Genomic DNA, 25,757 nt, shown 5'->3' on the forward strand with positions numbered 1-25,757 from the left:
GTCCGGCTTGTCTACATTCTAGAGAAATGGCTATTCTCATTCTTACAACATTAGCAAGAAATCTTGATGTATAGCAACTAATGTGTTCCAAGGGCGGATTTGTTCTATCGAGACTCGTCGCTGCACTGTTTTGTGCTATACAATAACATGAACTTAAAGGTTGCGTTTTAGTTGGTCTCTAATTTATATGTAACGTTAGTCTTAGTTTTGCTGTTAGCCAGCTACCTAACGTTAGCTGCCAGCTCGCTAGCGCGTTAGCTGCCAAGCTGAGAGACCGAGCCATCGGTCATCTAGCTGCTGTTCGTTAGAGTCTGTTCATGAGAAATAAATAGGACACCATACCAAAAGAGAACTGTCTTTTTGTTTCATTAGAAGATAATTGGCCGGGTTAATTGACCCGCTCCTAAATGCCCGAACAAGGCCCTAGGATGAATGGGTTTTCTCTCGGCGAACTATGCTGGCTGTTCTGTTGTCCGCCTTGTCCGAGTCGCATCGCGGCCAAGCTAGCTTTCCTCCCACCGGAGCCCACGTACTCGGTGCACGCCGATGCTAACGGGGTAACTAGCTTACATTTAACCGAACGGGCGGACTGGCAGTACTCTCAGCGAGAGCTCGATGCAGTGGAAGTGTTTACCACCAGAAGCAGTCGGGGTAACCGGGTTGGGTGTATGTTTGTGCGTTGCGCCCCGAACAGTCGGTACACGCTGCTGTTTTCCCACGGTAACGCCGTGGACCTTGGGCAGATGTGCAGTTTTTACATCGGCCTCGGCTCCAGGATCAACTGCAACGTGTTCTCCTACGATTACTCAGGCTACGGAGTCAGCACCGGCAAGCCCTCTGAGAAGAACCTGTATGCGGACATCGAGGCGGCCTGGCAGGTCCTGAGAAACAAGTGAGTATGAGCCATGAGTATTATGGTTCAGAACATGTCGTCAGTTTGGTGTTCATGTAGTACACTAGCCCCAATACATGCTCATATTTGGAAAGTTATAAGCTAAAGGTTTCTCATGTTTAACCAGTTGTGTGGCAGAGTTTTAAAAAAAAATCTACATGGGAAAATGCGTATAAAAATACGTTGCTGGAAGCCCCAATACATACACGAAGGTAATTGTAATGTGGAAAAAAGCTAAACAAAAAACTTGAATAGGTGATAAGAACTTCAAAAACCACTCAAAGAAGTTGACCCTTTCCGCAAGTATAGTAAACCCTTGTTTTTGCACAAACAGTTTAGTGAATATAAAATCACGTTTGTAATCCGAAACAGGCTGAACCATAAAATGATTTGCCACCTAGGTCTGCATGATAAGAGGAAAATATGCGATATTACTTGTGTTACATAAATGGATAATAAAGTGCCCCTATTATGCTCATTTTCAGGTTCATAATTGTATTTTGAGGTTGTACCAGAATAGGTTTAAATGGTTTAATTTTCAAAAAACACCATATTTTTGTTGTACTGCACATTGCTGCACTTACTCTTGTCACCATGTGTGTTGAACTCTCTGTTTTAGCTACGGAGCGAGGCATCTCACTTCTATCCCGTCTTTGTTGGGAGTCGCACATGCGCAGTAGCTAGGTAAGGACTACTAGCTAGTACGGGTGGTACGGTTCATGAAAAACCATTCGAACTGTTGGGTCCGCTTGTCTCGGTTCGGAGCGTGTGTGTGTGCCGCACGGTTCGACGCATGCGCAATGTAGCCTCAGGCCCGTATGTGACCTTGTGTTTTCCTTTTTCACGAAAGAAGAGGTTTGGACAAGTTACCAACAAAACGTGCAGCGATAGACCGTGCAAAACATTTCAGACTGTCCTGCCAACCTGTATACATTTTAACATCCATGTACGCTGTAACGTTTTTTTCACTCTAAAGTCGCTGAAGCGGCTGCAGTTTCAGTCCTCTTGGCAGCAGGCGGGGCTGCTCAGTACCCCCCACGACTGGCGCGCGCGCGCACACACACACACACACACACACACACACACACACACACACACACACACAGCGGATGCAGGAAAAACCGGAGATGAGACGTACAGGAGGGTACCTAAATTGAGGGCAACTAAGCTCGTTATTGTAAGTGCAATGATAAATTAAAGTCCAAGTACTTTATCAAACCGTATGAATGTGTGTCCCAGCCCAGGATAGGAAATTAACTAATAATGTAAACTTTTTTTATGTTTAACGTATTCTGACTTATTAAAAAAAACAGAGCTTTAAGAGTTCCTCTTTTTCTTTTAAAGGATACAATTTGTGTAAGAGCAACAACAGGTATTCTTTGCCTTCCTGGTTTCTCTCTGTACTGAACAGGCCACTCGCCATGAGCTGTAGAGCCTCAGGGTTGTCATGAAGTTGGCAGTTTGATAAATGCAAGTTATTTCAATTGATATTCTGTAATATTTCAATCTTCATGTGCTAAAAAGGCAAAATCATCCATGTCTTCCCTAGCATTCTCACCTAATCTCACCTAGCTTTCCTCAGAGATGGTCCCATTAATGTGCTTAAAGTCAAGACAAATTCAGTTTGTGCATGATTACATGATATAATTATATAATTATTTAATAATGTATCCTACATTGTGGATAATTAAGCTATATACAAAGAATTTCTAATCTAGGAAGTAGTTCCACTCTCTCGTTACTTCCGGCTTCTGGACTGGTTGCAGTTCCACCAGAGTTCCATATAGGGGGCGCTCACAGGCCAGTGCAGAATGAATGGGACTCTATGGAGCTATACCCCTAAAAATCCACTTTTCTCAGGATATAATTTTTTGTCTAGTAATTTGAATGTTGCATTTGAAAGGGGGGGGCAAAGAAAATACACACTGCTGGGTGTTAGATTTAGATTCTAAGAAGCCTTTTAAAATGTTAATGACGTCATACACATATACGGCCAGAGATGCCGCTTTACGGCAAGCTCTGAGTCGCTTCCTTTGTTCTCTCGAGGCATCAACAACACAGCTGACAGGTTAGACTCTCACTCTCAATACAGGTGCTAGAAAGAGGTTTGCTAATGTTTTAAAGACCACGCCGAAATATTCACTCTGACATTCAGGCTCTGCTTCGGATGCCGTCAAGCTGGATCTCCGATCATAATCAGTCCTTCACTGACCAATCGGCATTCATTAGCAGAATGCTAGCGTGTTATGGGCAACAACAAATCACCCTGTAAGAAATCAAAAGGACATAAGTACTCGTTCATTCAAATTTTGACCTATAAGCCATGTTGAAGTGTTAAAGAATAAAGGAAAAAAATAACCAGAACCAAAAACCGTGACCCTAAAACCGCGATACGAACCGAACCGTGGGTTTTGTGAACCGTGCCACCCCTGCTAGCTAGCGGCGCTAGCAGACGAGGGACATGTAAGTAGTTCTATAATAATAATAATTTATTTTGTAGATTAGGGTGAACTCGTGTGTGTTGTAGCAGTTTGCCTTTGAGAACGAGGTGGCTAACCGCTAGCGGCGCTAGCAGCAGCAGCGCTAGTGGTTAGGCACCTCGTTCTCAATGGCAAAACCGTACACTGCAGGTATTCCACGCAAAGTTGGAAGTGCGCCCTCGTTTAGAAGAAGTCTCCCGGCTAATCCTGCCTTGTACTGACCAAAGTTGGAGAAACAGCTAGCTGATGTGGTATTAGCTAAAGTGGTTAACACACACCAAATATTTCAGCCAATGACGTAGACGGCCCTGCCAATGTTGACCAGCTCACCCGGAGACTGAAGGCAGGATACATTCAGAAACCCGTATCTCACTCAAAACAGCATGGATGTTTTTTTTTCCCAAGTTTGTATGCGTGTGGAAGCACCAGAGACACAAAATAACACCCCATATCCCATATTTTCATAATATAGGCACTTTAAAGTATACTTATTTCTGCTGCTTTAGTATTGTGCTAAGATACAGCAAATTGCTTGTTGAATTGAAAAGAAAAAATCCAACAATACTTTATTTTAACAAATTGAATTGGACATAAAAAGCACACATTACATTTTAAAGTGTAGTTTTCTACTGATTCTCTCTTTCAACTAATTCAAAACGATCTCAGTGTCTTTCACGATATGTTGCAGCCTTTCGCAATGTGTTTATTGTGCAAGTTGATATGGCGATAACGATAAAAAAAACTATATATTGTGTAGCCCTAGTGCCACCTCAGCTGATCCATACCCAAAAAAGGGTTCCAAACTGCAGGTTGTACAAAACCTTTAGAAACATGACACTTTTTGCATAATGGCATTGTTCTGTATCACCATCACTGCAATACTTTAATTCTGATAAATGTTTGTTGTTCCTGTAAAGCTTCTTCTTTCTATGCACAGTTAGTTGCATAGCCTAATGCACACTTAACATTTGTGGACAGAGCTTAGGGTGAAATTGGTAATTCTTGGTTTGATCCCTGTTAAAGGCAAGCAAATGTGGCAGAATTGATGTCGTGAGAATGAAATAGGAACAGAGGCCTGAATTTAGATTGTCATTTAAATACAATGAATCATGCTGCGTTAAGGGCTAGAATTATGTGGAACTGTTATGTCATACATGTCATAGTAGAAAAAGCACAGGTGTATTCAAAACCATTAATGATGGCTGCATTCCACTTAGGAGAGGTCCTGGTATTGTGCATGCTGACTCACTGAAATAGCTTACAGGGACACTTGATAGAATTGAACCATCGTTAAGGTTATCAATTTCAGCTGTGCTTTTCCTACTATGACAAGTCAAAAAGTCTGCTGTGAAAAAGGTCCATTGGGATAAAGCTGAGGCTTAACTTCATTCTCATATGTAAAAAATTTTTAATGATTGATTGGGGGCTCTACCGAATACATTTTTTTAATTCAAAGCTTCTATTGAGGTTTTTGAAAGAAGCTTTGGTATTTTATGACATCACCAACCCCAAAAAAAATCTCAATTTGAATAGTCATTAATTTGACTGGTCTTTTTTTTTTTTTTTTTTTATTAATATCAAATTAACTTTATTTCATGAATATAACTTGCTAATCCAATAAGGGCATAAAATACTGATGCAGTAATTGCACCCATAGGTTCATAACAACATTATGCTACGACCGAAACAACACTTTGGAGTTATTGTAAATGTTTGGATCACAGGAGTCGGAAACAATGCTAAACAGCCAATCGAATTCTACAAATAGTACAATAATATTAGTGTAGCCTAATCTTTATCTGCAGCTGTGCAGAATTACCAGGTTTAAACCGAATTAGTAGACATGGAAAAAAAAATCATTTGAATGTTAATTGAGATTTTGAATGTCAGCGTTACGAATGAAGCTTCAAACTATTTGCTACAGCCCTTTCAAGTCCTAACGCTTCTTGCTACCAGAACAACTGACACGGACTGTTTCAGATTTTCGTATCCACGCGAGTTGAAATATTTCACCCTGAGCGATCAAAAGTCGCATGAGTAAGACACAAAACAGTGTGATGCATCAAAGTCCAGTGTTCTGTGAAACAGCTTGCAGCCAGTGGGTACTCTGTCCATCCATGTGTTGGGTCATAATCTTCTATCAGGACGTCCGCTCACTTCTGCCTAGTTGCTGCTTATCAGAGGCAGGATTTGTCCAGGCCAACAGATTGGTCACACCCAAGCTGTTATCTGACGAGCTCTTATGATGGCATCACTTCACAAGACTCACATCCCTGCCCAGCGCCTCCTGCCCAAACGTGTGTGTGTGTGTGTGTGTGTGTGTGTGTGTGTGTGTGTGTGTGTGTGTGTGTGTGTGTGTGTGTGTGTGTGTGTGTGTGTGTGTGTGTGTGTGTGTGTGTGTGTGTGTGTGTGTGTGTGTGTGTGTGTGTGTGTGTGTGTGTGTGTGTGTGTGTGTGTGTGTGTGTGTGTGTGTGTGTGTGTGTGTGTGTGTGTGTGTGTGTGTGTGTACCCGTTTTACTATATCCGTGGGGTCCAAAAACCAGGGACTACAGTATACTTGTGGGGTCTGCACAGCCTCGTGGGGACCAAAATGCTGGTCCCCACGAGTTTAAAGGGCTGTTTGAGGGTTAAGACTTGGTTTTAGGGTTAGAATTAGGTTAGGGTGAGGGTAAGGGTTAATGTTACGCATTTAGTTGTGATGGTTAAGGTTAGGGTAAGGGGCTAGGGAATGCATTATGTCAATGACAAGTCCCCACAAAGATAGTAATACAGATGTGTGTGTGTGTGTGTGTGTGTGTGTGTGTCCGCCCGCCACCCAGCCACTGTCTGGTAACGGGTCCCTACAGTGGACCACCCAGTGCATACCTGACACCGGGTATCCCCTTGGTCTCTACACAGTGTTTTTCCAAGTGCGCTCTAAAAAATTCAGATAGTCATTCTCCTTTGCAAGTTTAGGTGCTGAATGGAGTATGGTCAGTGTCATGTCTTCTAATAGAGCATGGATTAGCTTTAACGCACGCTGCACCCAGTTGGTGTCAGTTCGAATCTACTGACCTTCCCTTCTCAACTACAACATGCAGTGGTTTCACTGAGCAATGGATAAGTATTATTAATACATTTGCACAAAACATTTTAATGATTTTATTAGTAAACTCCAACTGGGCTGTCACTGAGTAATGTGAAAAGTTTTGTTTTAATATACGTAATTTAAAAATGTTCACATTGTTCCACACTTGTAATTTACACATTGGTATGTGTACATTTAAAGGTTTCTGTCAATGTTTTTGTCATGCTTGTATGATCAAAACGCATGCAGTTATTAATCTAAATGCATGACAAAGTTATCCAAATCCTTTTTAAATGTGCCTTCAGGCCTTTGCTTGCTTCAAAAGAAGTACCTGTCGTATTGTCTAACCATGTGTGTGGCCTGCGTCTTACAATTTATACTATTTTTCTGTCATTAGCAATGTTTTTACTATATTTTTTTAAACCAAAGTGTCTGTCTGTGAACAGATTATCAGGGACTATCATCTTCATCCTAACACCGGAATGGTCTCAACACTGTGATACAACAGTCATCTCCGTCTTGTATGTCTTATATTTCTCACACCAGTCTTTCCCTTAGTTCCACATTTCTACTGCTAGTTATGATACCGACCTGCAGACTGCCACGGTGTTGCCATAGAGCTCTCATCTGTCGGCTGTACAATTGCATGTGCAGCCTCTATGGTTAGACAGATATTGGCCTTTTATTAAAAATAGGATATCTACCAATGAGGACTGTCTATAAATGACAATGCACTGTGTGATCATGAAGTTTTGAATTTTATGACATTGCTTGTGTACGGTGAACTCTCAACCTGAATTATGATGTAACCTTTAGATCAGATTCCATAGTGTACATTAATAGTGTTTGCTAGAGTTAGTTTTCCGGTTTCACCGGTCTGATCCTGTGTACAAGGCTAAACCGGTTTTATTTGGGTTTGATTTTATGCTAACCAGATGACACCTCCTGGCAAATTAAAAAGTGGCCTACATAAGCAACGTGCCGACGCCGTCACGGCACTAAATCCAACTTGTATTGCAAGCAGTGTTGGACAGTAGCGTTACTACTTCTCAATAGCTCTGCTGTTTTTCTGAATCAAATAGCTTTTTAGTAGCTTAGCTCTTTCATCGGTCAAGTAGTGCAGTAGCTCAACACAAGCTGCATTTCCCCGTTCCACGTTATTTCATTTTTAGTGCAGCTCTTAAAACTGCTGCGCATCACTGATGTCACGCCAAACGTGGGCGTGTATGTTGTGTACATGGATGTATCCAAAATAGCTCAGACATAGGGAACTTCTCCTCTCATTATCGGCTCTTTGATCACTTTCACTCAGGAGTGGCTAAGACAAGTGCGAAACCTAGTGGTAAACTAGTGTGTGTGTGTGTGTGTGTGTGTGTCAAAAACTGAGTAGGACACGCTGTTAGGTGCTGTCCTCCTCTCCTACTCTTTCTTCAATGCCTAACAAATCTATCTCTTTCTCTCCCTGACCCTGTCTTTCTGCTTGAGCAGCACTGGTTGAAGCCTGAAAATATTGTGACCAAATTAATAACATAACTAATTACACTGGTCGGACTGTTGAGCTCTGTTTCAGACTGATACCTCCGGTTGAGGCTGCTCCTCATCCTCAACACGTGCCTTTTTCAGTCGCGGAAAATACTTTTCAATACTCATCTGGATTGAAGCAGCAAACATTCAGTGTAAGACTAAAAAAAAAAATGACAACATTATTTATAATACATTTTATTTGATTCACAGCTGCTGCATATAGTGTTTTGACCTCGACAACCCAACTGCATTTTAACGCAAACTTGCGACTAGTTAACTTTCTAAAGCAGCCGCAATCGCTTGTTGAAGCATTTTGGTTTACTTGGATTTTTCTCTGTGTGGAAAAAAACCGAACAAAGGGGAAAACACTCCCAAAGTTTACAAACTCATCAAAGGATTCAGACCAGAGCAGACCAACTATAGAGGCCTAAACCCACTGAAAGCGTCTGACGCGCGCGTTTTGAAGTACACCCATTATTTCAAAAGGCCGACCATGCACCAAAAGAGTTTTGACGCGTGTCTGCTTTGTCTACTCCAACCTTGTTTCGATTTTGGAGCTTCAAAATGAGGACCCAGCGTGACCAAAGCTGTTTTATTCGCAGCTGCACTACGTTTGGAGAAAGTTACTGTAAAACGCAATGTATGATGTGATCCGAATCTAAATTTACATTGATGTGTATTCAGGCAGAGTAGCGCCGGTAGGATATACTATTTGATAGCACGCACAAAAACTGCGACAGAAATCAGCTGTTCTTATAATATTTAATGTGTATTAGAGTGTGCTCCTAGTGTACTTTTATCATAACCTGATGACCAGATCATGAGAATATTTTTCTGAAGCGTTTTGTAAGAGAGAGAGAGGTGGATGCGCTCCCAGCAGACAGCTGTACGGAGATATGAATAACCTTATTTCTCTGGGTGCCATGTAAACATCATATCCCTAATATGATCAAAAACGGGATAGGCCGCATAACCGCAATATTCATGTCCATGTTATGTTTTTGTACAGGTATGGTGTACCACCTGAGAACATCATCCTGTACGGTCAGAGTATCGGCACTGTGCCCACTATCGACCTGGCTGCTCGCTATGAATGTGCTGCTGTCATCCTCCACTCCCCTCTCATGTCAGGGCTACGGGTGGCCTTCCCTGATACACGCAAGACCTACTGCTTTGATGCCTTCCCCAGGTAAGTCTCACACACACACACACACACACACACACACACACACACACGTTACCTGGGCAACTAGCAACCGTCCACAAGACAACAACCTTTGACGTCTGCATGCTCTGAAACCCTTTACACCAGAGATCAGGGGGTCCGGGGCCCCTAGGGGGTCCTCAGAGTTGAACCAAATTATTGTTAATTTCTTAAGTTTTTTCATTACAGAAAAATACTTTGCACACCTATAACGTCGGAGGGGGATAAGTAGGTCAAAGGATGCAGAGAAACTCCCACGCACTGTGGCAACTGGCAAAATGAATGGAGTTTCTATTCAACCTTTTTGAAAGTGTTTTCAAAAATTCAAATGTCTTGTGAAAAAAACACATTAATGATAGGTTTACGGGCAAGGTAAGGTAGTCATTAATGTAGGCCATCCACAGATACAGTTCATCCTAAATGTTAACCATTAAAACATGATTCATAAAATCACACAATTTTTATAGCTTAGTTTTCTATGCACTCAAAAGGTATGGAAGTTTTAGGCTTTTATTGTAGGCCCAGTTAAATATTCAACTTAATTTTATAAAATATATGTAATACGGGGTCCCTGCTCTGTCTCTCTCTGATAAAGGGTCCTTGGCTTAAAAAACATTGAAGACCCCTGGTCTACACTTCTAATACTGGTGTGACCATACGCGACACATGCACTACGCGACACAGACTAACTGGTCATATCTATTCTGGACGTTGTTTTGAGGTGCGCGCTTAATACATCTATGGGGTAGCGTAAAATCAGAGGGCAGATTAGGGCTGGGCGATAAAACTATCTCGATATTGGATCACAATAAAATTCAGGACGATAACGATGATTAACTTTGGACGTATTTTACCCGATTTGGATCTAACAGCCTATCACACAGCAGAAATAAATGCCATTCCATTTCAGAAGGTGGCGGTAATGCACACCAAAAGTTGTTTGCCAACCGCCAAAAAAACGTCAATAGAAGAAGAGGTTTTTGGCTTGCATGTCAAAAGTACACGCCCATTTCCTACGCAGAGCTTTGTTTGAGTTAACGGCAGTGAAGAAAATGAAGAAATCAGTTGAACAGAGGGGCATGGAGAAAGTGAACTTGCATCATCCTCCAAAGCTGAGGAAATTATTGACGACAAAAGTAAGTAAAGTGGTTTGGATATCTCAAAAGTGACGAAGCGCAGATTAACACGGTCTGCAAAATATGCCGTCGGTCGGCGTCTACCAAGACGGGAAACGCAACCAATCTTTTCCGTCACTTGGAAAGGTACCATCCCAGCGAACACAGCGAGAGTTTGAAAATGCGGGCCCATGTTAACGTTCGTCTGCCCACAAGTTTTGTCCAACGTCCTAGTGGTTCTTCTGCTGTCAGCAGCGCTAGCGGGTCTGAAAAACAACAATCGTGTCGTCTTTTGTGACCATTGCCACATATGAAAAGTGAATGTGGTAGTAGTCACAGCTTTTAGTTTTTATTTACATTACTAACTTGTACTCTTTGGTTAAGGCAGATAAAGCACGTTTGCAAAGTAAAATTTTTACATTTAGATGTCATTTAATATATTCTATTATCATACAATATATTCTAAAAACCAAGCCATGTTTGCACAGTTAAATGTTACATTATGTTATTCTATTTTTTATGTTAATAAACTATATTGTAAAGTTTAACTAATGAACCCTCTGGTTACTTAAGGCTTCCTTCATCAGTATACTCTTCAAACTGGCAGCATTATCAAATTATATATCGTAATATCGATAATGAGCAATATGGAAAAAATGATCGTGATAATTTGTTTGCCATGTTACCCAGCCCTAGGTAGGGCTTCAGACTAACTTTTTTCACTAGGAGCACAGCACGAACTGAAATTTTGTATTCACTTCAGAACTCGAAACCTCCTATGGCGCCATTTTGATGCTACAATATCCCCTCTAGTTAGCATCCCATTGACTGCCATTCAATTTGACGTCATTTTGACAGCGAATAACTTTACATCTGAAGCGTTTAAAAACTCTATTTGTCCATTGTTTATTTCTTAAGAAACACAACAATGTATAAAAGGCTCCATTACCTTGTATCTCACATTATGGCTCCGTAGCAGACGTTTTTGTAAAAATAGGCTAACGATTGTGCCATAACCAAGCGACTTACTGTTGCATAGTAGAGGAATTGCCGTATAGTACAGGAGAAGCTTGCAGGCAGTTTTGACTTACGTGAGCTGTTTAGGTTTAATTACTAATGTTAACTAGCATTTTAGTTAGCAATAATTAGCCTGTGCCCATGTTATCTCCTTACATATACCTACGCTCTCCTTCTCTGCAAGATTGGGAATGATTGAGATTTCTCTTGGCACAGCTACCAGAAGACTTACAACTTTCAGACTAACTTACTAACTTTTTCTTGCTCACGTCACATTTACGTCGTCAAGCTCAGTTGGAGGCTGCACAGTAACGCTCAGCGCTCACCGGAAAAGTACTTCACTGGTCTCCGTCCAGAGCAATGGAATCTGTTGGTCCATTCTTATATACTGTCTATGGTTACAACGTGGAAACTGCAGTGCACACAGTGTCACGTGCAAAGCACACCTTTATGTTTACTGAAATCGCACACTTTTTGCGGTTATGTAATCGCACAGTGACGATGCAATTCATTATCAATACTTTGAGTCATGATTCGATACAATTCGATATCGATGTCAATACGACTTGATATCCATTCAATACTCCCCATTAAAACTATATTCATATACGTAGGTGACTAAAATAGAGAGTTCATAAGTACCACCTGATATTTGTGATATAATTGTGCATTGTTGAGTTTTTAGTTGAGTTTAGGTGCACTCCAATTTTAGCGGCAGGCTGGTTTGACCACGGAGATATAGTATGTATTAACTTGTGAAAATTGCGGTGAGGAAGCTGCAGCAGTTGTGATTGAGACAGCGAACCCCTGAACCATACAAATGTCATTTATTTCAATTAGTACCACTATACTGTAGTCGGATAGGGAGAAAACAAACCTGTATAGATTTTTGCAGGCAACAGTAGGTGGGGTTAACGATTTTGAACAATTTTTTTTATCCTTTCATTTATTGATATTCTTCCTAACCCACCATGCTTTTGTTCAAAGAGCACTGCTTTATCCTTTTGTCAGAACTTTGATATGCACCCCTTACCTGATGCAAGTTTGTGACAATTGTGATTACAGAAAAACTGACTTTTGTCATAGTGTTAGGTTGAATAACTCTGTACATTATTCAAACTGCAGGCTTGTGATTCATTTTTTGGGGGGTTGATGGAAAAAGGCACCAACTTGCAGTCATGGAATTCCCAGCCCACATGCTTCAAAGTAATGACTTTTAATATACAGAGTTTATACAGAGCTTCTGTTTAATTAAATCCATCTCGCTGCAGATGGCCCGTCTTATCGCTCCTGCTTAGAAGTCAGCAAAGGGAGCATGCTGTTTCTTTATATTAAGTGTTTCAAAGTAGAATATTGCCATGGATCGATCATTTTAATCAGTTACATCAGTTAAACCATCTGTAAAATTAGTGATAATAAAACAATGGGTGTTCGACCACCAAATGTAGCAATTTTTTTTAACAATGTCACACCCTTTTTTTTTTTTTTTAGGAGGAAAGCAGCAATACTACCCATCTGCACAGTCCAGTCGCTCACAGTGCTGTGTGTTAGGAAGTGTTTTAACAGAATGAATTGGGGTACTATTTTTTTGGGGGGGGACTGGTGAACCCGGAGCACAACAGATTACAGTAAACAAAGGATCATGAATGAATGAATGTAGCTAATACGATCCATTAGGGCTGGGCGATAAAACGATAACGATATGTATCGCGATAGACACATAATCAATATCAATAGAAAATGCGGTCGATAAAACGTTTGATAACTTGTTTTTCTTCATCAGAAGAAACCAGAGGTTGTGAATCAAGTTTGGTTGCATGAACAAAGGCCCTCACTCACTGGCAACGTGGGGAGTGACACTCTAACAGCCAATCATGTAACCGTATCATGTTTGGTTGCGCCACATCGCTGTCTCGTGTTCTTCAATAACAGAACCGGCGTGGAGTGGAAAGTGAGTGCCGCAGCGAGCGAGGTAAATCGTTGATAAAACAGGAAAAGTCAGTATGGCAGTTTTGGGGATTTTATAAGTCTGACCGTAGTCAGACCAACACTGGTAATACCATAAACTTGTTTTACAGCCGCGCTCACACTTATCGCACAGCCGTATTCGCCATCAACGTCCAACAACATCTGCAGCTGCAACACGGCACAAGCAGCAGACCACCACGGAGAGGTACTCTGCATCAGCGCCTTACTAAACGCTACAAAGAAATAACGAAGGCAGACGTGCTGAACACTGTCCAGAAGCCAGGTTACCAACCTAGCACTAAACCTGCAGAAAATAGTTCCTTCTCAGGTTTCTTATATTTAGCTAACACTTTGCACTATTTTATGACACTTTATTAAGCATTTCTTACTTATTCTTTAATTTTGCACCTTAATGTTAAGAGATAATTGTTAAGTGTTCATTGTGATTTTAGACCTGTTTACATTTTAACTATTTGAGTGTTTTCCATGGTTGTGTTGACATTTCTGCTTTTATAACTGAGGGGATTATAATCAGAGCAGGGTTAAGTTTAAAATAAAAATGTTTAAATTTAATATATTTTTCTCCTGGTCCTTATTTTAAATAGGTCATAAAAAATATCAATAATTATCGATATCAACCGATATGAAAAACTTATATCGTGATACAGTTTTCAACCATATCGCCCAGCCCTACGATCCATACAAAATGCCTGGATCAGCCTTCGCTCATATAGCTATTGCAGCCCCTAGCCAGATTCTCAGAGTGACACATTTTTGGTCCTGCTTTTAGGACCAGGAGTGCAAGTATTATCATTTCATTCAATCACTCATATCCTGGCTAAAAATGTAATTTGAATTTTTATTGATCCTCAGTGGGGAAATTACAATTTACACTCTGTTGTTAGAATGCCCAAGGCTGAAATACACACACATGTTCAGGTCTTATACATGCACTAATGAAGAGATGTCAAAATGTTGGGGCTGCGACTGCTGGCCGTTGACTGTACTGATAAACGGTAAAAACAGAGCGGCCACAACACTGTGAAAGCTCCCTGAATGTCATTAATCAGCGTCTGGTTGTTCACCCTCCCCACGGTCTCCTCCGCTCCAGCTGATGTTTCTAATGAAGTTAACCAGAGGTAACCGCTAAATCAGAGCTAAACCCAGAGCTAATTGTTGCTAACTGAGCATGTTTACATTCTTGGTCTCTGTGCCCGTACCCATTAACTTTAATTTTAGACTCAAGCTCAAATAAAACCTTGCATTTTATTAAGTTGGTTGTAAAAGTTTAAACTACAATCCAGAGTTTGACACAAAACGGCGTGTTATATGATCTATAACAAACAAAATGAATAAGAACTAAGTTTGTAAGCCTTAGTGTAATATGGTTAAACAGGAGTTGAGAGACATGCCGTGTTGAAATTTACTAAAACATGTAGGCAACTTTCTGTATAGATCATAGGATGCTATGGTTTTAAGGTTAAGAAAATGCACATAATATTTTGGTTCTGGGTAATCGGTTATGAACCATAACATTTATGAAATACCAACCTGATTGTGACAAAGCACATCATAAGCGATACTTCATCTGTATCTTCTAGTTTTTTTATTTCTTCTTTCTAAATTATGTTGATGTTGTAGTCATTGTTTTCAATATAGTTAGGCTAATAAACATTTGTTTTACTAGTTTAATACTGAACGCAGCCATCACACGGCGTGCCGTCACATCCCGCGCCACCCACCACAATTACATTCTCAACCTATGTTTTTACTATGTGCATTATATGCTCCGTCTAAATATAACTACCAGTATGATCGTTTACATATTGTGAGGAAGTGGGGGCTCTTATTGTAAAATCAGGAAGTCTTTTTGTTGTTGACATGGCAGTGAAGCCTTGAGTCCCAACGAAGGAGCTGTTGAATAACCTAAAAAGTTGTCTTCTTGTCGAGTAACACCGTCTTTAACAAAATAGTGTTATTAGGTAGGTGAAACAAGCAAGCATCAAACTGGAACACAGCATGTAACGGCTCAACAAAAGCTGCATTCCTTATCTGCAACTTAATGTGGAAATATTCCGCCCATATCTTGCGTACTTTATTTAATTATAGTCATATGTCAGTGCAGTTTATGTAATCTAACTGATAAGTCAAGTAATGAGATTTTCTTGTATCTACGTGTTGAGAAATCTTGCACACAGTTGAACCTGGTCTGTAGGAAGCCAACTGCAAAGATGCCGACAATTTGCTAACACTGAACTAAGAAGTCATCAAACCCTGAACTCTTATCGGACTATCTCCTCTTGTGTTTGTTTGGTTTAAACTAAGCATCGAATGAACCAAGCACAAAGTGAACCAAAAAACCAAAACCTGTATTCTGTCGTATATGTTTTATGCTACACTTGCGTCGTCAGTATGAGCCACTGTCCTGTTTTGACCAAAAACTGGTGGCTACTTTAGAGCCAAGGAGTGCCATTATGACAGTGTTGCTGGGGAAGAATCATGCCACCTCACTGGGTTCATCATTTGGTCACACAAGGGATCACTCCTTGTGTGAACAAATTACAACAGTCAGACGATGTTAAAATTTAATGAGTATGCGGTCTCCACAGATTTGTAGTCTGCAGTGTAGTATGGTGAGGAATATTAAGTGTAGGTTTCCGCGAAGTGTGGTAAGATTGGACGGCACATTGGGTGCTATCTGTGTGTATGATCTACGTGTGTGTGTGTGTGTGTGTGTGTGTGTGTGTGTGTGTGTGTGTGTGTGTGTGTGTGTGTGTGTGTGTGTGTGTGTGTGTGTGTGTGTGTGTGTGTGTGTGTGTGTGTGTGTGTGTGTGTGTGTGTGTGCGCGCTGAGTGGTGTTAAAGCAGTCCACTGTTGTCAGGGCTGTGAGAGGAGAGCGAGGGTATAATAATTATTTTATGATCCTCATAAAGTTCAGTTATTGGTCCAGTGCCACACAATACAAGACTGTATTTTCGGTGTAATATGTCAGCACTTAAGGCCCTGACACACCAAGCCGATGACGACCAACTGTCGGCCTAGTCTGTGCCGTCGACGGCCAATTCATCTGATTGGCTGTTCAGCTTGGAAACGAGTGTGAGAAAAACAAACAAACGACTGACGGGCACACCCAAGGCTCCTTACATTTTTCATCTCATCTGATCAGTCCAATACACATAGAGCTGTCAAAACGGGTCAAAGATTACGTTTGAATATCCCTTCTAAAAACACACAGGTTCGAACTATTGGAATAACAATTTTGTACACGTCCATAAAAGGCAAAGTAGCATACGAGATATACATAACTACTTGTTAAGGCATATGTATTCCAACATAACGTCTTTTAAAAGATCTCTGCATACCTTCAAGTTCCAAAATAAAATAACGTTAATAAACTAATATCTAGGGTTGCAGCTATCGATTTTAGTAATCGAGTATTCTACCGATTATTCCATTGATTAATCGGATAAGAAATACTAAGTAAGAAATACTTAGTAAACAGCAATAGTAAATATTTATTATTGATGTTTACTAAAAAAAAGGAAACCTGTCTTTTGTGTATATATATATATATCCCTTTTTCTTTTTTTCTTATTTTCTGCACCGCTAAACAATTAGCCCATTAGCAAGCAAGCTAGCTTACCAGCCAGCCTCTAAATTAGTAAAATGTAATTCACACGCTCTTGTCAAATCTAAGGAAAACACGTTGCTATCGCCAAATGAGTGACATGTTTTTGTTTATTTTAAGGTAACCAGTGTATGATGAAGGCATGTTGGGTGGAGGAAATTAGCAAGCTAACGAGCCAGTAGCGGGCCATTCGGTCGCTCTGCTCCACTCCAACTGTAGGGATACTTCTTTGCCAAGAGAACGGATGACAGCCCGGGAGAGGCACAATCCAACTTTAGCCATCTCCCGGTACTGCTGTCTTCCAGGCGGGGAGTAAAGCAGAGGGACCTTAGGCTCTGTTCGGTTCTGCCGCTGCCAGCTAGAGCAAATTGGCTGTAGTCTGTGAGATGTGCTCCAGTGCTAATTTTTTTACAGCTCTATTGTAGTCCAGCCTTTACTTCCGTGACAAACGTGCGTCATTTAGCGTCCTACAAATAGAGAACACATGTCATTGATTGAACACAACCACTCAAAATTGATTTCACTTGTTTCAAATGATGTGACACAACCAATATAAGCCAGTTCAGAGAGCAAACATGTTGTTGAAGGTGGGAAGGAGGAAGTCTGATAATGGATAGAACAAACAATGGGAGAGGACAAGTGGCAGTGAAGGTCAGGGGCCTCGACGGACCAGACCCGTGCAGCACACGCTGGCTCTGGGGACGTGGAACGTCACTTCTCTGTGGGGGAAGGAGCCGGAACTGGTGCGGGAGGTGGAGCGCTACCGGTTAGATCTGGCGGGGCTTACCTCTACGCACAGTCTCTGTTCTGGAACCATACTCCTGGATAGGGGTTGGACTCTTTTCTTCTCCGGAGTTGCCCAGGGTGTGAGGTGCCGGGCGGGTGTGGGGATACTCACAAGTACCCAGCTGAGTGCCGCTACATTGCAGTTTACCCCAGTGGACGAGAGGGTCGCCTCCCTACGCCTGCGGGTTGTGGGGGGGAAAACTCTGACTGTTGTTTGCGCATATGCACCAAACAAGAGTTTGGAGTATTCGGCCTTCTTGGAGACCTTGACTGGAGTCCTGCATGGGACTCCATTGTTCTGCTGGGGGACTTCAACGCGCACGTGGGCAATGATGGAGACACTGGAGAGGCGTGATTGGGAGGAACGGCCTCCCTGATCTAAACCAGAGTGGTTGTTTGTTGTTGGACTTCTGTGCTAGTCATGGATTGTCTATAACAAACACCATGTTCGAACATAGGGATGCTCATAAGTGTACGTGGTACCAGAGCACCCTAGGCCAAAGGTCAATGATCGATTTTATAATCGTTTCATCTGATCTGAGGCACTTTGAGGAACTCCTGAATCCGACTAATACGCCCTCTATGTTAGAGGCAGAGCTGGAGGATGATGGGGGATCATTGTCAATTTCCCAGGTGGAAGTCACTGATGTAGTCAAACAACTCCACAGTGGCAAAGCCCCAGGGATTGATGAGATCCGTCCAGAAATGCTCAAGGCTCTGGGTGTGGAGGGGCTGTGCTGGTTGACACGCCTCTTCAACATTGCATGGAAGTCTGGGACAGTGCCAAAGGAGTGGCAGACCGGGGTCTGCCACTCCTTTTAAAAAGGGGGACCAGAGGGTGTGTGCCAATTACAGGGGTATCACACTTCTCATCCTCCCTGGTAAAGTCTACTCCAAGGTGCTGGAAAGGAGGGTTCGGCCGATAATCGAACCTCGGGTTGAGGAGGAACAATGCGGATTCCGTCCTGGTCGTGGAACAACGGACCAGCTCTTCACTCTCGCAAGGATCCTGGAGGGAGCCTGGGAGTATGCCCAACTGGTCTACATGTGTTTTGTGGATCTGGAAAAGGTGTATGACCGGGTCCCCCGGGAGATACTGTGGGAGGTGCTGCGGGAGTATGGGGTGAGGGGGTCTCTACTCAGGGCCATCCAATCTCTGTACGACCAAAGTGAGAGCTGTGTCCGGGTTCTCTGCAGTAAGTCGGACTCGTTTCAGGTGAGGGTTGGCCTCCGCAAGGGCTGCGCTTTGTCACCAATCCTGTTTGTAACATTTATGGACAGGATATCGAGGCGTAGTCGGGGTGGGGAGGGGTTGCGGTTTGGTGGGCTGGGGATCTCATCGCTGCTCTTTGCTGATGATGTGGTCCTGATGGCATCATTGTCCTGCGACCTTCCGCACTCACCGGATCGGTTCGCAGCCGAGAGTGAAGCAGTTGGGATGAGGATCAGCACCTCTAAATCTGAGGCCATGGTTCTCAGCAGGAAACCGATGGAATGCCTTCTCCAGGTAGGGAATGTGTCCTTACACCAAGTGAAGGAGTACCTTGGGGTTTTGTTCGCGAGTGAGGGGACAAGGGAGCGGGAGATTGGTCGGAGAATCGGTGCAGCGGGTGCGGTATTACATTCAATCTATCGCACCGTTGTGACGAAAAGAGAGCTGAGCCAGAAGGCAAAGCTCTCGATCTACCGGTCAGTTTTTGTTCCTACCCTCACCTACGGTCATGAAGGCTGGGTCATGACCGAAAGAACGAGCTCCAGGGTACAAGCGGATGAAATGGGTTTCCTCAGGAGGGTGGCTGGCGTCTCCCTTAGAGATAGGTTGAGAAGCTCAGTCATCCGTGAGGAGCTCGGAGTAGAGCCGCTGCTCCTTTGCGTCGAAAAGAGCCAGTTGAGGTGGTTCGGCATCTGGTAAGGATGCCCCCTGGGCGCCTCCCTAGGGAGGTGTTCCAGGCACGTCCAGCTGGGAGGAGGCCTCGGGGAAGACCCAGGACTAGGTGGAGGGATTATATCTCCAACCTGGCCTGGGAACGCCTCGGGATCCCCCAGTGGGAGCTGGTTAATGTTGCTCGGGAAAGGGAAGATTGGGGTCCCCTGCTGGAGCTGCTCCCCCCGCGACCCGATACCAGATAAGCGGACGAAGATGGAACTCACCATTGACGGAGCTCAATCCGAGGGGCAGGATAAACGGTTGTCTTTCAAATTCCCTCTGCACGCAATAGCGCCCACCGACTCTATACACTATGTGATTGGTCTGAGGTGGGGGTGTGGCCTTGACCAACTGCCACTTTGCTCATTTGAAAGCCATGATGTCTCTCTCTCATGGGTGGGCCAAATTCTCTGGGTGGGCAAAGCAGAGAAAGGGGAGGTAACCTCGCTCCTTATGACCTCATAAGGAGAAGATTCCAGATCGGCCCATCTGAGCTTTCATTTTCTCAAAGGCAGAGCAGGATACCCAGGGCTCGGTTTACACCTATCGCCATTTCTAGCCACTGGGGGACCATAGGCAGGCTGGGGGAACGCATATTAATGTTAAAAAACCTCAAAGTGACATTTTCATGCCATGGGACCTTTTTAAAGTAGGCTGATAAATCTCTATGGAGGGTTGTCATGAAAAGGTACAGGCTAGAGCCCTGCACATGCCAAAAACTCCAGCCCTAACCCGGCCCTGGACTGTGGTGTTCAAGCCCTACCCGAACCCAGCACGACAACGCCTGCAATTTTTTCAGCCCGAATCCGACCCGAGACCAACATCAATCACTTAAGCTCTCTCTGACGCGCGTGCTCTTTGATGCGCTCTCTCTCTCTGACGCGCGCTCTCTGATGCGCGCTGTCTCTGTTACACACGCAAACACACACACACACACATCACACGCTACTAAGAGGTAAACTTTTATTATAGGCCTGAAACATCATGCCCAAAAATATTGGACAAATTGTCCATTACACAGAAGCATAAACGTGAAGGGAGAATATAGTGCTACGGGATCAAACCGCAAAAATAAGTAAGTAAAACAATGTCCAAAAATAACTCTTCGCCAACTGGCTAATGTTAAATAAAATTAATAAATTAAAATCCGTTGAACTGTGTGTGTAGGGTAGGCTGCTACATACAGTGGTCATCATTCAGTTTATTCACGATATATTTATATTTATCCACTGTTGAAGGCTTCAGAGATGTCCTCCTCTCCTCCAGCGTCAATATAACAATATTTCATACACACTTTGTGACGTGTGCTCTGCTGCACGTATATTATGGGCAACACAATTTCCTGTTCACGTGAATGGTGCATGTTAAAACCTGTATGTTGTGTTCCTTGGAATAATTTCTAACCCATTCATACCCATAATCTCTTTCTGTCTCTTCGCTCTCCACAGTATTGACAAGGTGTCCAAAGTGGCGTCCCCGGTGCTCGTGATCCACGGCACGGAAGACGAGGTGATTGACTTCTCCCACGGCCTGGCCATGTACGAGCGCTGCCCCCGTGCCGTCGAGCCCCTGTGGGTGGAGGGAGCCGGCCACAACGACATTGAACTGTACGCCCAGTACCTGGAGAGACTCAAGCAGTTCATCTCCTTTGAGCTTCCCACCTCCTGAGGGGAGCTCAGCACTCAGAGGCCAGGGTTCATCTCAACACACTCAACACAGAAGCCGCCTCCTTATCATCTCCTAACTTCCTCCCTTAGCATAGGGGCAGGCCTGGAGTCGGCTGATCACTGTTCTGCCCTGTCCTCGGAGCCATTTCAGGGTGGAAATGTGTAGTGGACCGGAAGAGGAGGGGGGGTTTAGATTGTTGAGGTGCAGCCGAGAGTCAGTGGCCATCACCGGCCAGGAGTGAAGCTTTGGCTTAACGTACAGTCCCCAAAAACCTGGCTGGTGCTTCTACACGTGGACACAGTTTGCCAATGAGCCAAGGCCTAGGCAGCGTTTGCACTCGCAGCTCAGTCTGGATTAATTTCTCAACTCCAGCTCTCCTTCCCTTCCTCTACTCACTCCGTCTCCCTGAGCTTTTTTGTGCCAGTGTCTCTCACTGTCAACTTCTGTCACATTTCCTCGTTCTTTTCCTCTGTTTCGCCCACAATCCTTGCTTTTCTTTTGACCAAGTCTGCAATGTTGAAGCTTGATTTTTGTATTCTTTTATACCAGGTGAAGAATTATCAATTTTGCACCTTGAGATACACTTGAAGTTTTTTACTTTTTCTGTATTTTTAAGTTAACATTCAGGGGTTACATACCGATTGCACTTTTAATGTGCAGATATTTTCAGGTAATGATTTTTTTCTGTTTGGATATGTATATGTTGATTTAGTTTATCTGCATTCCATGTTTTTCTTAATTGCAGGTAGAACTTTTTTCAATGTGTGTTTGTGTGTGTTTAGAAGCTGTTAACCCAGAGTGCACCCCTGCACATCTGGCCTTTTGTAGCTGTGATCTTTCTAGTCCTCGTGCATGCTACTCTCTCATACAGGAAGACAATAATGCCAAACTTTGTTGAGATATCTCAATTTACAAAATGCTTGGCACACTGGTGCACTTCTGTAAGAAAATGACTCAAGTCCTTGAATACTTTGGAGCCAGTGGTAAATTCACCATACAGACAACATTTTCATTACTTACAGATTTTGCCTGTTCACAATAATTGTACAGATGATACACTTTGAAAGGCTGCGGTAAGACCAATGTGAACCTGAAGTGTTAATTAAAATACATTGTGATTGGTGGAACATCTATATGCAAAATCTAATGCTGAATTTACCAGAGGACCCCAACGATTTGTAAAACACTTTAACAGGTCATTGAGTAAACAGATTTTATCAACCTATGTTGCATAAAAACCCCTCTAGACATCTGGTGAAGCCAATGTTGAAGAAAAAAATGTCCCCATAACCCACAGTCTAATTAGCGTGGTCATTTTGTGCACATTGTGTATGCATCAAAATTCTTACTTATCGTTTCTGTAAATATTGTATCACACCAGGTGTGTACCTTGTCACTAAGCAACACAGCAATGAATATCCCAAATGTTTGGTAATACAGAAGCTTACCTCAGTAGAAGATAGAGCCGCGGGTTAACTGGAGATCATGTGGTAATAAGACTTGACAACTGATTCAAAGAGAAACACATTTGACTCAGTACTGTAAAGTGAAGCCATGGAGCACAGTGCTGGATCTACCTGTAGACCGAAAACGCAGAACTTTGCTGTCGCTGGGTGTTATCAGTCACTTCACACTACAAATAAAGCCTTATGTAAACATTTCACCCAGTCCAGTTGACTACAGCAGAGCTTTGGTGGTCTTCACGGGGACTGATAACTGCTGCTATTCATCAGAGAAATCATTCAGTCAATCATAGGGGTGTCACGATTCTCCAAATCCAAGATTCGATTCCATTTTCTATCCCCGTTTTTTTTATTTATTTTTTATTTTTTTCCCCAACAGAGACGGCAGCAGTGCCACAATAAGAGCCACAGAAGGGTACTTTGTAACAACAGTTGGAGTTTCTCAGAGTTTATGAGGTGTAATTGAATGCACCATTAGCGTTACAGGGTGCACATAAATGACTCATTGACTCCCGTCTGAGCCAGGCCCCGAGGAACAGTGCTCAGCCTTGCAGCCCCAAATGGATTTTCCCCGATACGCCACCATTGTAAAAGAGGAACTGGAAATACAAAAGGTTTATTATGACTCTTTCTTTTCTGAATTTTTTAATCCATGACTTTTTATATTTGAAAAACTTCCCTATTACAATGCAAAGTCTATGGGCCAGGCGGGGCTAGCGGGAGAAACACTACTGCGCATATTCAGTGGGCCGCAGATCACGGAAGTAAACCCAGAAGCTTAGAAACTTTTTTGGCGTATGAGCCAGGCGAGCAACTCTATTAAACTGAATAGGCAATCCAGTATCCAGTTAATATAATACATCCATGGTCGTAGCCCACATGCCTTACCTTCATTGTTTGTTTCCATAACTCCGCTAAGCTAACCTTACCCCGTGTCTTCAGCTGCATGCTACCAACCGCTAAGCTAACGTTACCCCGTGTCTATAGCTGCATGCTACTAGCCGGTAAGCTAACGTTACCCTGTGTCTTTAGCTGCATGCTACCAGCCGGTAAGCTACTGTGTATTTAGCTGTATGCTACCAGCTGGTAAGCTACAGTGTCTGCTGTTGTTTTTTTGGATTTGCGCTAGTATGTAGGGGTGGAGAGAGGAAAAAAATCCTGGGGCAATCGCCGATCCTGCTTTTGATTTCAAAAGTCTAAATTTTATCGATTTTTCGATCTTGAATCGAAATCGTGACACCCCTAGTCAATCACTGTGAAAGCCAGACAGTTTGGGGAATACTGAAATGACAGCACGGTACTAAAACCAAATTCAGCCTGACAACACTCATGCCCTTTTGTCAGTCATGGGCTACTACCAACACTTATCTGCTGAGCCCTGTGATAGTTTTGCTCTTATCCCAGCTCGAACTCCAAAGACAATCTGACAGAACCACGATGGGGAAACGGAATGCTGTGGGAATTAAGCAACGCATGCAAATCACCTCTCATAGTTGTGGACATTTGAACTTGTATCAACTGTATTTGAATCATTTCTTCTTTCCCTTCCTTGCAAAGTCAAATACTAAAAACTGTAGTAAAACACTAAAAAAAAAGTTAATCACATTTGGATAAAACACTAAAAAATGAAGTAAATGCTGTTTTCAGAGAAGGGTTGTGTTTGAGGGTTATTTGCATAGCAATTTGTGATGATCATATGATTAATCCGTGTATTGCTGTAAAGTGGTTTGTCAGTTGAGTATTGGTGTTTTCTGATTATAGCTAATGCCGGGCCGATGTTTTTGGATAAAGATCCCTCGATCATCTTTAGTATTTTTTCCTCTAGCTCCGCTTTTTAAAGGGAATGAAGACCCTGCTTTAGTCTTGATTATTGTTTTGATACTGACATTTTTTACGAGGTTTTCCAGTCTAAATATGATCGATTTACAGTCTCTGAGGCTGGTTTGTACGATAATCCTCTGTAATGGTATACTCCAATATCTTCTCTATAAATATGAGCTCTTACACAGGGCAGTCTAGTCTCATTGCTTTTAACACTGGAATCACAATATGCAAATGAAAGGCAGATGAAGCTAGTAGAATCAGATTTTGGTAATATTGTGTAAAGCAGATTTAATAAGCCTTAAACATGCCGTGAAACAGATTGTCATACATGTGGTAGTTGCAAGAAGGCAGCACAGTGGATGTTTTAATGATTATAACGGAATAAAGGATGCATGGAAGTGTCTGTCTGACTTGTGTTTCTCTGTGTTAGAAAGATTAAAGGTTCAGTAGGTAACTTCTATACAGTACCAGTTAAAAGTTTGGACGTGTCCAAACTTTTGTCTGGTACTGCTCTAACTGTCACTATATCCTGATATTGGCACATTAGAAAAAAATAAAGTAAAAATCATGTTCCTTTGCCTTGCCCTAGTTAAGTGCTCCTAATGCCATTTGCATACGCCCTAAGGAAAACAACCAATCACAGCCGGGGAGTCTCTAACGCAGTGTCACTGCTTGCGAACTGCAGTAAAACTAGGCAGCACTGGTCAAATATGAATCAAGATTCTGTTACTGCATTGCCTATTTCTCTCCTCAAATGTTTTCAGAAAATATATATTCTATATATTAGAGTTTAGCTGTAAGATTAGAGTCTTTGACCAAGTCGAGCCAAAAATCAAGCGTCGACCGATAGGCTGAAACAACCTTTCTACCAAAATCTTAGTTGTCCTATGCTCCTAGAGAAATACAAGGATTATAAAGACAACGGCCCTCATTTATGAAACGTGCGTACGACGATTCCATCTCACGTCTGGTCTGAACTCGTGTACGCAAGTTTTCGAGTCAGTGTGGACTTGCGGTGCAGCATATAATCAGTTTAACAGGAGAAGGAGAAGTCATCAGTTGATCACTTATCAGCAATGGCAGATCTGGCTCTTTTAGAAGACCTCTATGCGCCGGTCTGCAACATTGTTTTAGCCTGGGGGGTTCTGCACAACATCGCACAGGAAGACACGGTGCCATAAATGTAGCGATGGA

General features: G+C 42.6%; 1 protein-coding gene across 1 annotated transcript; it reads left to right on the forward strand.

The window, feature by feature from the left end:
- On the forward strand, window positions 1-24,966 carry abhd17c (abhydrolase domain containing 17C, depalmitoylase). Its single transcript, XM_028584540.1, has 3 exons — window positions 1-892; window positions 8,973-9,152; window positions 21,057-24,966. The coding sequence occupies exons 1-3, from the start codon at window positions 408-410 to the stop codon at window positions 21,274-21,276; spliced, it is 885 nt and encodes a 294-aa protein (XP_028440341.1). The 5' UTR covers window positions 1-407; the 3' UTR covers window positions 21,277-24,966.
- Window positions 24,967-25,757: the final 791 nt, after the last annotated feature.

This window comes from Perca flavescens, chromosome 1 (genome assembly GCF_004354835.1).
Source record: "Perca flavescens isolate YP-PL-M2 chromosome 1, PFLA_1.0, whole genome shotgun sequence".
NCBI classification, from domain to species: Eukaryota; Metazoa; Chordata; class Actinopteri; order Perciformes; family Percidae; genus Perca; species Perca flavescens.